Source organism: Vigna unguiculata, chromosome 7 (assembly GCF_004118075.2).
Source record: "Vigna unguiculata cultivar IT97K-499-35 chromosome 7, ASM411807v1, whole genome shotgun sequence".
NCBI lineage: Eukaryota > Viridiplantae > Streptophyta > Magnoliopsida > Fabales > Fabaceae > Vigna > Vigna unguiculata.
The window spans coordinates 37,356,034-37,369,430 of NC_040285.1; the positions used below are offsets into that span (position 1 = coordinate 37,356,034).

Here is a 13,397-nt window from a genome sequence, read left to right on the forward strand (position 1 = left end):
GTGTTTATATTTTTCTAAATAATTAAATTATAATTATGAAACTAAATATAAATAATTAGTATAATAAAAAACAATTCTTATTTTTTATAAGTATTTTTTTATTGTGAATAGTTATTTTACTTTTAAAAAAATTGGTAAGTGAAAAAACGATCAAATTTGGTTAAATTTAGAATATGATAATCATTTTAATTTAAGAATATTATTTAGATAAAATTAAAAAATAAAATGTGGCACAAAAAGATGAGTTCGTGTTATATAATGGTATAAATTAATTTGTGGAATCAGTAAAATATGGACGACTTATAATTTATTTATTTATTTTATACAAATTAATTTTGATGAGGCTTATATCATTGGGGTGTAGATTTATAGCGAGACAAATTTGTAAAATAATATATTTTATACTTAAAAAATTTAAAATACTTTTATTTGTTGAATTGAATTTAGAGAAGATTTGTTTTATTTTAAAATTATACTTATTTTTTCCTTAACTTCAATTTTTGTTTCAGTAGTAGTAACAAAATAGTTAATTTTATGAGTGAACATAGATGGGTTGGGGTTGGATATTCACATTCCATTATTTAGATTTGGATTGTTTAAAAATTAATTTCTTACGTGTATTTTGGAATAAATTATGAATATTTGTTTTAAAATATCATTTTTAAAATTTTTTTGAATAATTTAAATTTTTTAAAATATTATGGGTTTTATTTTTCAGAAAATACCATATTTTAAAAAATTAGTTTGATTGTGTTTCTGTATAGCAAGAAATTATGGAAGTACAAAAAGGCCTATGGGGCTGACCGGAAGGCCCACATGTAATACCCAATTCTTAAAAGAGAGTCTCTGTGACTGTAATTCGGGAATTACCCGGTGAGTTGAGACCCAAGGCGAAGATGGATTTGGAAGTCGACGAGAACGACTTGAAAACCGCCGGCGCCGAACTCTTCGCCGAAGATGGCCGGCGAGGCATTCGCATCAGTGGTTGGTTGATCGAGACTCGGAGGCACTCCATACTGAACTCTTCCACCATCCAGGAGTGAGTGATTCTCGCATCACACTTAACCCTAGCTTCTGTAATTTCTAATTCGGAAAGCGTTTTTATTCCGTAGTAATTTATTTTATGGAAGAAGTTGTGTTTTAGTGTTGCTTTTACAAGTTTCAGCGTCGTCATCATGTTTTGCCCGTTGATATTTTGGAAGAAACATCAAAGAACTTCGATTTGATGATGGATGTGTGCCTTGCAGGTGGGAACAGAAACTCAACACGTCTCATTTACCGGAAATGGTTTTCGGGGAGAACACTTTAATTCTGAGACACTTGAGCAGTGGCACCAGAATTCATTTTAATGCATTTGATGCTCTTTGTGGCTGGAAACAGGAAGCCTTGCCGCCAGTTGAAGTTCCTGCAGCTGCTAAGTGGAAATTTAGAAGGTAAGCTATTGGCATATTTACTTTCATGGTTATGTATTGCTCAAAATTCAAATGACATTGCTTAGGTTCATTTGGTCTTTTCTTTCTTGCAAGAGATTTGTATCTAGTATGAAACTGCCTGGTAATTGTTTGTGCAGTCTACCCCTCCCATTGAATAGGATGTGTAAATGTCTGAATGACCGTTGTGTTAGTTAGTCTCACATTCTTTTGGGGGAAATGTGCAGCAAGCCCTCTCAGCAAGTAATACTAGATTACGACTACACATTTACAACACCTTATTGTGGAAGTGGCAATATTGAGATTGATAAAGATGTGGTACGCATTCTTGCTTTGTTTTTCTACAGACTAATCTGTCATCCTGAATGCCATTTTTCATATAGGAGTCACGAGTACAATTCTACATGATTTTTTTCATGCCCACAGCTAGATATTGAATATTTTTTGTTATAAGAAAACCTGGAAACTTGAATTAATATTTTATTTATGTTTTATTTAAGATATATTTATTTATGGTAGAATGAGGGAGAGATTTCGAAGGAAACCAGTGATATCCTTTGGGAAGACTGCAAGGATCAAATTGATGTAGCAGCACTTGCATCCAAAGAGCCCATACTTTTCTATGATGAGGTCTGTAATGAATACATTGAATGATTGCTTAGCAAGTTTCTGTGACAGAATTGCTTTTGCATTGTAATGTCTCTGTGAGAAACAATTTTTCGTGGTTCATGAGGCAAGAACGTAAGTGAAAGAAAGGAAAAACATATAAATAACATCCTTATTAGTTCTTTTACTATAGTGCTTCTTTTTCAGAAATTGATCATGCTGTTAATCTGCACATGTTAAATAGTTTACTGAAATCTGCTATATATTAATGATAGTCAAAAACAAAAATCCTAAATGAATATGCTCTTGTTTTACTTCTCTGAGTGCCTTACATATAACAAATTATCGATATTATCTTCCTTGATGTTATTTACTTCCATCCTAAATAAATGAATCCTCATTGTGAACAACAGGTGGTGTTATACGAGGATGAACTTGCTGATAATGGAGTATCACTTCTTACTGTAAAAGTGGTAATCACTAATTTGGTTTCTTCTGTTGATACGAGATTTGATTTTTGTTATGCAAACTAATATGATTACCAATGCCTGATGATATTGCTTCTTGGTTTTACAGAGAGTAATGCCAAGCTCTTGGTTTCTTCTGTTGCGATTCTGGGTGAGCTACTCTGTTTGTATCCTAAATCAGAAATTTCCTTCAGTCATAAGTGATGTTTCGCTAGCAATTTAGTTATTTCATTTTTACTAGTACTCTTATTGTTGATAGTGTAATGTTGGTCTTATAAAATAAGGAAGTTATTGCCAAATATCTATAATACCTATACCTCTGATAAACATTGAGATTAGGGTCCTTGTGTCAGCATCCCATTTTCTAGCATCATCACCACTTTCCCTAAACTTGAATTTTACCTGAATACTCTGGTACTGATGCAGCTTAGAGTTGATGGAGTGCTGATTAGATTGAGAGAAACACGTATGCATTGTGTGTTTAGTGGAAATAGAAGTCCCATTATACTTCGAGAGAGCTGCTGGAGAGAATCTACATTTCAAGCTTTGTCTGCAGTAAGCTTCTGCTATGCACTTGTGCTTCGTTCTTTACATTAATTCTGAACATTACTCTCTTTTTCTGTTGATAGCGGCCACAGTAAAGAAAGTAAAAAGGTTGCTTGTCTATTGCTCTGTGCTGATCTAGTCAATAATAAGGACTTTAGGTTGTTTGTCTACTCTTTTTTTACTTCACTATGTTTCTTTCTTTTGTTGTTTGAGATTCTAGATGAAGTGCTAATATTTAACCTAATGGCTTCAAGAACTCAAAAGGAGGGTTAATTTGGTTGTGAAGCCAAGATTCTTTGAAAAATCTTCCTCTTGTGAAAGTGTTTGCCTCGAATTTAATTAATGATAAAAAATCAGCAAGTTCACTTTCTTAGCTGATGTATATTCTGTGTGCGTGTGTGTGTGTGTGTATAGTGAGTACAAGTACGAGCTAAAAAAAAAGGCTACAGTCTATGACACTTAATCCCTTAAGCTAGGTACACCCGAAAAGTATATTTATAAAAGTAGTACAACCAATAACAATAAACAGATGTTTAACACCTCTCCGGATGATACAAATTGTATGCACCAAGCTTGTAACATATAAATTGAACTCTAGGCCCTCTCAAAAACTTAGTTAGAATTGAAAATTTTAGTTTTAAGTTCCTTGGACAGCAGTGTCTCCTTATCAAAATGACAACTGATTTATGTGTTTGGTTCTCTAATGAAGCACTGGATTGGATGTGATATTAAGGGCTGCCTATAGTACAATTTCATCTGTTTAAATCACAAATCTACAACTCTTGAAGGAGTTGTTTAATCCATACAAGTTTACAAGTCTCTAAAGCCATGGATCTATATTCAACTTCTGCTCTGGACCAAACGACAACACATATTTTCTTGCTTTTCCAAGAGATAATATTCCCTCCAATGAATTTATGGTATCTTCTGGTGGATCTTCTGTCAAAGAAGTAACCACGTAGAATGCAATAAATAACTAATTGGGAGAGAGCAATACTGTGAAGCTACTTTCGAGGGCAAGCTACTTTGTGTGGAGAAGGGAATGAAATAGAAATGCAAAGTAAATTTTCCTATTGTTGGTTTAGTATAAAAAACGAAAGATGATTTTTTAAGTTCTGTTAGATGTGTAAATAATAGAAGGGAAACGTCAAGCTTATACAATCATCATTTTGTTCGTTAAAGAAAATAGTAAAATAAAATGAAAATGCTGGTCCCACGTTGACTGTCATTTTTTCTTGTTTATTCTGTCATGGCCCTGTTTGTCTGGACAGATTGGAATACGATTATACGTGGCCATGCATTTCCTCGAAATATCTTTATTAATGTGGTATTTTTTTCCTCGAAATAGGCTCTTCTTTAGTGAGCAACGGGTGTATCTGTCATAATTTATTTTAAAATACAACATTGTCTTGATCAATTAAATGTAAAGGATGGATATATCTCTTCTTATTTACTTTATAGAGGTTTTTTCCCTTGAGAAAACATGTAATATCTCATCAGTTATTTCTCCTTCCTTTTAAAAACTTTCAAGATCCTATATGTGTCTATTTTCAAGCCTTGTGACAATGACAGCCAGCTAGTGACTGGTCGCTGTGATAGACTCTGTTTTAGTTGCTTTGATTAGTTTTTTCTTGTATCAAATTAGATTTAGCTTTTTGTTCCCATGCTTTCCTCATATTCTTTAACTGCCTTTATCTTGTAAGTTTTCTTTGGCGTGGCTGTAATTTACGAGTTACAACTTAGTGTTGAGTGCCTTCTCATTGCATTTGATTCTGTTATTGATGCAGCAAGAACACCCTTTTGATTCTGGTGCGTATGGTGATCCAAGCTTCATCAGCCAGAAGCTCCCCATCATAATGCATACGACCAAAAAGCTTGTAATTTCCTCTTAAGTTACAAGACTGTAAATTCGCGTAGCGGATAAGGGTTTCTGATAAATTCTTATGTTGTTCATATTTTGTTCATGGTTTTACCTGGCTGTTAGAAACCATAAATTGCTTCTTATGAGATAAGCTCTGGGTGTTTAGTTTTTGTACGAAAGGTGGGGATCCAATGTGAAGGACCCATTTCACATGAAAAAAAAAAATGAGATGTTATAGTTATTACTTATAGGTTGACATTTAAGCAACTTTATAATTTATTACTCAAACTTGTGCATTTGGTCACACTTTTAACTATTATATTTATAACAGCTACAACTTTCACTTTCTTCTCTTTCATGTTAAAGAAGCTAAACTCCCTGGGAAAAAGGAAATGCTGGGAACCGAGCAGCCGCTCACACTAGCATTCACTAAGCTTTTCCTGGCTGTTTCACTTTCGTGAATTTTGTTCACGAAATACCATTCTTAAACAAGAGAAATGGTTGTTGTACATGTCCCTTTCTACCCAATTGGATTGTTATTTCAAAGTAAGTATGCGATAGATGTAATAAATCATCACGTAGGGTGAGCAAAGCTGGAGTATCTCATATTTTAATTTTGACATTAAAAAATGCGTTTTCTAAAGTTTGAATGAAAATCTCCTGAATTTTCTCTGTACAAGGACGTTGGTAGTAACGACTGTCTTGTTTTGGAAAGTTTCATTCGAATTTGTCATCTTTAGTTAAAATCTAAGATTAGGAATTGAGGCTTTAAATATGTGGAAGCATCCTTATATTGAACGTACCTAGCGCCCACAAAGTGTCTGTGGTACATGCAGGATGAAAATGAGTTTTAAGGTGGAAAAGCAGAGTATCTGTCAGTAACATGGCAAGTGAGCACTGCATATCGGGATTTATATCAAAACTAAAAAGAAGTGAAATAGATAGCCAGGGTGTCATAATTTGGGTTTCGGGTGCTTAACATGTCAAATATAGACAGTGGAAACTACAAATCTCCTAGCACATACTATGCTGTACCATCATAATAGTTATCGACTCTTCCAGGTCAAGTGTCTTCTACCTGTGTTTTTCCCCTCCTTAGGTTAAAGATCAGGCTCTAGAGGCTAAAAAAGATGATAAAGCTCAAAGGTGAGGCCAACAACTATCAGAGTCTGAGGTCTAAATCAAGCTTAAGTGGCTCCTGTGATGGATGTGGCTGTTGTGGAACCAAGCGAAAGCTACCTGGCCACACCAGATCTCTTTGATCCTCTGACGAGAAAGGCGTCCAAGCCATCCCAAGCCTTGCACGTGCATCATGGAAGCTGGGTGCCACCACAGTACCACCTCTGCATGGCTTGTGCACGAGTGAATGGGGCTGGACACCGAGTGATCGAAGCATAGTTGGTGTGTTCATGGAGAAGCCCATCATTGCCATCGACCTCTGAGATTGGTACCTTCTTGCAGCTCCCCTTTCCCTTTTATGAGCGTTTTGATGACCTCCTAATGCCTGTGAACTGAAGAACTTCCTCATGCAGAAGTTGCATGAAAAAACTTTTGCAGTGGCTGGTCTTGATTGAAAATCGGGGTCTCCAAAAGTTGAGAGTGAAGTGCCTCCTATGTTCAGGTTCAACCACTCTTTGGGGTTGTCATCTTCACTTCCATAGTTGTCCTTTTCTCCGTTCATCACTTCAACTGGTTGTTCTTTGGCTGTTGATACGATTGTTTCATCTTCTCCGATCATCATTTCCCCTAAATTCTCTGATATCTCTGATGACCAAGGGGAGTTGAATTTGAATACATGAAAAAAGGCTCATTGGAGTCCTTTTAAGTTTAGATCAAAAGCAGAAAAACTAACCGAAAGGGGTATCAAAGTGTAATGGAAGTGAGATGGGATGTTTTTAATTTTTTGTCATCCGAATCAGTAACCCCACCTGTTGATGCTTGGTTCTGTAGGGAACAATGCTTATGTCATCTCACTGTTGGCTCCCTTCAGGCTTCGGATTCCCCACTATCATCTTTTCTTTTTCCTCTTTTCTCCTTACAAAGTTCTATCATTTCTTGGCTATCTTAGGAATACCCATAGAAATATAAGTTTGACAATGCTAAATCATTCCATCTCTTGTCAAAATCAAATCTCATTTTATTTGAACTGCCTGCCATGTGTGCTCCTAACACCATCCTATATGCTATACTTTTCCCTCTAGTAGGATAGGTATTAGATGTGATGGGGTTTAAGCATTCATGATTAAGCATATGTCATGGTTATCCACTTAGCTCACTGCTATATTAATTCATTTCTTTATTTCCCACCTTTTATATTCCTTTTGATAGTGAAAGTAGGATCTGACTTCTGAGTTTAAGCATATGTCATGTAGGGTTGGGTTGGCTTTTCATTGCTTTTGGATTTGATGTTCTGTGGGGAAGAACAGTACCCTTCTTATTTCCAATAATGGTTGTAAAAAGTTGCAAACAGTACATAGCTAGGTCCATTGCTATTTCAGAACAGTTTCCCCTGTTGAACCACTGCATCTACGTGGGTGTTTTCTTGTTGGGGCTTTTTGGAAGAACTGCACCAAGTTCCACTTGCACATGCACTTATTTTATCTTTTTCAATGGTCCTAAAAGAAGCCACTTGTACTTGGTCTTTCCCTCATTAAACCGAGTCATAACAGGAAATTTCCATTGTTTTGTTTCCCTGTTTTGTAAAGGTAGTTGCCCACAGTTCACCACACTTTCTCTCTGATACAGATCATGGAAAAAGACACCTCACCAACCAATCCCAGCTCTGCTTTGTGGAGTGTATGTAGATTGAAGATAAAAAGTGTTTGGTCCTTGGTCCTGCATTGCATAACACCGAATTCATGGAACAGTGTCATGGTTTCTGTCTCGTATCCACTTTCGATAACAACTTGGGGTAGCAAGAGATATTTCCAGATTGTGTTTCTCGCTACACATATTTACGTCTCATAATTTCTATCTTCGGATTTTCGGATGGATACTTATTTACAGAGTCCAACTTAAATTGATCAAACAAGATAGTACAGATGTCAAATATTGTGTAAACTAAAAGATGAGATAGATTTGTCTGCTTAAACATGCAAGAAACCACTGCTTCTTTTGTCCGCATTAATCATGATCCGATAAAAGAAGACACCACTTTTTCATAACAATCTCATCGATACTTACCCTACACGCTGAAAGATTGAATATAACAGAACTACATATTAAATTTCAGACTTAGGCCAAAATTTAGGAATTTTGTTGCTTCACTCTCTCTCAGATTATCATATTAAATTTTAGGGTTAACCTCAAGCTTAAATCATATATTCTGTTCACAAATTTTAAAGATTTTAATTGTAGTAATTGAATATATATATATATATATATATATATATATATATATATATATATATATATATATATATATATATATATATATATATATATATATATATATATATATATATATATATATATATATATATACACGCGCGATACTTCCTAATTAGTAAACTATTTAAAGATTTTTATATTGATAATGCTGAAAATAAATTAAAAAAAATTCTAAGAAAAGTTTAATTGAACTTTACATAAAAAAGATTTGTGTAAAGACAGGAATAAAAAAACGGAAGATTTTAAACTGTAAATATTTGCCTTTATCTGTTACACATAAAAGAAGGACACAAGCCTTTTCAGAAGCTTTAAAAAGAATACGAGAAAAAGGTTTTCCAGATTGTAAGATGAAGAATTAGGTTATGGTAGGTCCTACGAAGTTAGAATACAATTTATACAAAATTAAATTTTGATATTTGAAGGTAGAAGAGGTAAAGGAATGAGATAACAACACTGAATACTTATTTACTGTACAATATGACATTTAAGTCCAGTCCTTAGCAATCACTAAATTTTTCATCATACCAAAGAGTGGTTACTAAGAAAACCCATTATTCACAACTAAAGTATTCATACCCTCTTCTCTTTAGGCACCTTAGACATTACTCACCAAAGACATGTAATAAAAGAACTAAGAATTATTGTTGGTTAATGATATTTAATGATAGTTTAAAGTTTTGCTCTCAATTAAGGTACAAGTATAAAGAACAGGAATTTATAAAGAACAATGTATGAGCTTTTAATACGTTCATCTCTCATCTCTCCCTTTTTAAAGGTAAACTCTTCGGTGTTTATGCCTTTAACGGTTTATTGTAGTTAAAGAGAAGATTATGGTTTAAAGCATTTTGATTTTAATATGAATGCTGTGATGCATGAATAATAAACGATGTTTGTTGGAATTTTCTGGTGTATAAGATGTTTATTGTCCTTGTGACAAATTCACGAAGGTAAAATTATTACATTGTTGTGAATGACGAGTTATATTCTCGAGTTTATCTTATTTCACTTATCTTTGTGTATTAGGCACGATGTTTAAGATAATTTCACTTCTTAAAGTTTGATGAATAAGTTTTTTTTTTTTTTTTCTAGCAAGAGAGATACTCGCATTTAAAGGTTTTAGAATTGTCCTAGATCAATGTCACTTTCAATAATTGCCTTCCTCAAGGTCAAAACATTCTTAGCAATAAAGGAGCAAAATAAAGAGCAGAGAGGTTAATGTTGTTAAAAATTGAAGGCTTCATTAAAATGAGAATATATTTAAATGAGCACAAAATCTCCTAAATGACAACTACATGTTAGTGTAGCAGCACATGTTGATGTTCAGTTAGATGAATTAATGTTGCTAAAAATCAAAGGTTTCATTAGAATTATTTAAAGATGAACATGACCTGCTTTCCCCATGTGAAGTGACAAATACATGTGAGTATATGTGCTACACAACTAATCTTCGACTTTAGGACAATGATTTTCTTTTAAAGAGTGATAGATAGTTTTGAGGATGCAAACAAGAATATAGTTTGCGTGGTATATATTTTATTGAATATTTTAGATGATTAATATGTTTTACTAATTATCCTGTAAAATTACTTTGAAATTCTCTTTGAAATATCAAATTTTAAGTTGCCATTTTCAATAATTACAATTTTTTATGACATTAATGTCATATTTTAGACTTTCATACGTTGTTCTAAGTTGTATCTTTAGTCTTTGTCTTTTTTTCTTTTATTTTTTTATGTTAATTGGCGTTGCAAAAAACTTATTTGTGTGTAGGGATGGCAACGGGGCGGGGTGGACACGGGTTTTGCTATCCCATACCCAACTCCGTAAAAGAAATTCATCCTCATTCCCAAATTCAACGGGTATTAAATTTTTGTCTCATCTCCATCCCCACCGGGTAACGGGTATAATCTCGTACCCATACCCTTACCCATTTTCTTACTACTTCAATATTAATTTTATTATTTTTTATAAAATAATAAAAAAATTATGATAAAGAAAACATAATATTATCAAATATTCAATATTAGAAGAATGGTTGTTTCTTCGATATCAAATACTTTAAAATAAATTATAATTGTTTATATTTTAGATTACAATACCAAATAAAATTTTATGAGAACCAAAACAATTATTACATTTGTAAATATTAATGAAACATAGTTCATAAAATTTAAAAATATTTTTTTTAAATTATAAAAGAAAAACAAATATTCAAATTAAAATATATTTTAAATGTTTGTTTACTTCAATATTTTAAATTCTAATAAATCTATTTTTTATACACTAATAAAAGTTATAATACATCATTTGATCAAAATGATACAAAGAACAAATAATAATCATAATAAAAGTTTAAAATAAATTATAATTGTTTATATTTTAGATTATAATACCAAATAAAATTTCATCAGAACCATCACATTTATTAAATTTACAAACATTAATGAAACCTAGTTGATAAGATTTAAAAATATTTTTTAAAAAATATAAAAGGAAAACAAATATTCAAATTAAAATATTTTTTTAAAAAATATAAAAGAAAAACAAATATTCAAATTAAAATATATTTTAAATGTCTTTTTACTTCAATATTTTAAATTCTAATAAATCTATTTTTTATACACTAATAAAAGTTATAATACATCATTTGATCAAAATGATACAAAGAACAAATAATAATCATAATAAAAGTTTAAAATAAATTATAATTATTTACATTTTAGATTATAATACCAAATAAAATTTCATGAGAACCAACACATTTATTAAATTTACAAACATTAATGAAACCTAGTTGATAAGATTTAAAAATATTTTTTTAAAAATATAAAAGGAAAACAAATATTCAAATTAAAATATTTTTTAAATGTTTGTTTACTTCAATATTTTAAATTCTAATGAATCTCTTTTTTATACACTAATAAAAGTTATAATGCATTACTTGATCAAAATGATACAAAGAACAAATAATAATCATAATAATAAAATTTTAACATAAATCTTGTATCTTTTGAACTTCAATTATGTTGGATGGTGATAACAAAATATTCATGACAATTACATTAAATTTTTATATTGTAATAAATAAAATTTATTTATACAATTATAGTGAAAAACATTACAGTATGATTGATAATGAGTTAGAAAATAAAAAATAATTAGATAAAATATATTGAAATAGTATTCTACATAATGAAAATAAACAAGAAATAAAAATATTAACAAATTAACAAATGTTTACAAACAATTTGAAAGACTATTGAAAGAAATCACACAAAGAAAAACAAATGTATAATTAAGGGTATGATAAGTTGAAAAATATCTTTGAGATCTTAAAAAACTTTTCAAATATCAACATATATACTCAGTGATTGACAAATAACAAAAATTGTGTTAGTAAAACAAAAGAGTTCTTCAAATGAAACAAAAACTAATAATAAGAATAATAAGTAAATGATTTTTTTTATATTACCTAGTAAACGAAAGGTTTGTGTGCTATTAAATACTTAAATTGAGAGTATTAAACATTCTCATGTGAAAGAAAAATATACAATAAATAAAAATATTAAAAAATAATAGAAATATTCAAATGTGAGACATAAAATTTTTTAATTGACATACATTTTTTTAACATAATTACATAAAGGTTATGATAAGATGAAAAATATAATTGAAATATGAATGAATTTCATGACAAACCAAATAATTAGAAGAAATAAAAAATAATATACTTATATATATGGTTATTTAATTAATTGAGAATATTTTAATAATTTAAACGGAAACGGGTATTATGGCGGGGATATGTACATCCCCATACCCATCCTCATACCCAATTGAAAAAGTCGGAGATTTTCCATACCCATACTCATATCCAGTGAATGCGGGGATTCCCCGTCAAAACGGGGACGGATTCGGACAATACCCACAGGGACATATTTATTTGCCATCTCTAGTTGTGTGCGGTAAATTTGAAAATAAAAAACATTTCTTTGGACATCTAATTTGACAAGTGTGTTGTTATTGCCATTAGTTGTACTATTAGAATTATGCACTTAATGTTTTGTAAGGATATTTGGATAATTAAGAATGCTTTATTAATTGAGTTGTGTCATTTTAATTAATATTTGATGGGGTCATGCTGACCTGTATTTACATGTTAAAATAATTAATACACATTAAATTTTATAAAAAAATATTATTAACTATAATATTAAATGAATTTTGACTAATAATTATTAATATACTTTTAGTTTATTTAGAGAAAAAAAATGTTCACAAACATTTTAGAGTTCTATTTAATATTTTATTTTGTACACATCAATAAAAGGTTGAAAAATAATTAGATAATTATATTTTAATATTATTAAAAAATTAAAATATAATTAAACATAAAAGAATTTAAATTAACAAACACATAATGTTAAACAGTTAAAAAATTTATAAAAGAACAATTAAAATATGAATTAAATAATAAAATAATTATATTTTATTTTTACGAGAAATTTTAAAAAGATTTTTCTTTTATGAAAAACAAAAGTTTGTACTTTTGAAACATTTCAAAGATATTCACAAATGAGAGATTTTTCAGGTGTCAAATAGAGATGGCAAATAAACTCGTGCCCGTGGGTATCACCCGAACCCGTCCCCGTTTTGACGGGGAATCCCCGCTTTGACTGGATATGGGTATGGGTATGGGTAATACCCGAAATTTTCAACTGGGGATGGGGATGGGGATGGGGATATATATATACCCGCCCAAATACCCGTCCCAGCTTAAATTACTAAACTATTTATAATTTATTAAATAATCTAAAAATATATATAAATAAATAATATATTTACACATAAAATATAATATAATATAATATAATATAATATAATATAGTATATATACATATAAATAAAATATACTTTTATATATATATATATATATATATATATTTACACATATACATGTAATATAATATAATATAATATAATATACATATAATATATATACATAATAATATAATATAATATATATAATATATACGTATAAAACAAATTAATCATTTAACTAGTGAGATCTTTTATAAACAAATTTATAACATTACA

At 30.5% G+C, this 13,397-nt stretch overlaps 2 protein-coding genes across 2 annotated transcripts; one reads left to right on the forward strand and one right to left on the reverse strand.

The window, feature by feature from the left end:
* The first annotated feature begins 811 nt into the window (after positions 1-811).
* LOC114191734 (TIP41-like protein) lies at positions 812-5,229 on the forward strand. The gene is made up of 8 exons (XM_028081102.1): positions 812-1,039; positions 1,248-1,433; positions 1,658-1,748; positions 1,950-2,060; positions 2,450-2,509; positions 2,613-2,654; positions 2,930-3,058; positions 4,837-5,229. Exons 1-8 carry the CDS (start codon positions 897-899, stop codon positions 4,939-4,941), a joined length of 867 nt encoding a protein of 288 aa, XP_027936903.1. The 5' UTR covers positions 812-896; the 3' UTR covers positions 4,942-5,229.
* Positions 5,230-5,826: 597 nt separating this feature from the next.
* LOC114191736 (zinc finger protein 4-like) lies at positions 5,827-7,914 on the reverse strand. The gene has a single exon (XM_028081103.1). The coding sequence runs from the start codon at positions 6,649-6,651 to the stop codon at positions 6,073-6,075; it is 579 nt and encodes a 192-aa protein (XP_027936904.1). The 5' UTR covers positions 6,652-7,914; the 3' UTR covers positions 5,827-6,072.
* Positions 7,915-13,397: the final 5,483 nt, after the last annotated feature.

Coding starts and splice junctions, on each gene's coding strand:
- LOC114191736 (XM_028081103.1), bottom strand. CDS start 6,651: ATGATGATCGGAGAAGATGAAACAATCGTATCAACAGCCAAAGAACAA.
- LOC114191734 (XM_028081102.1), top strand. CDS start 897: ATGGATTTGGAAGTCGACGAGAACGACTTGAAAACCGCCGGCGCCGAA. Junction 1,749..1,949: donor TTGAGATTGATAAAGATGTG/GTACGCATTCTT, acceptor TATTTATGGTAG/AATGAGGGAGAGATTTCGAA. Junction 2,655..2,929: donor TTCTTCTGTTGCGATTCTGG/GTGAGCTACTCT, acceptor GTACTGATGCAG/CTTAGAGTTGATGGAGTGCT.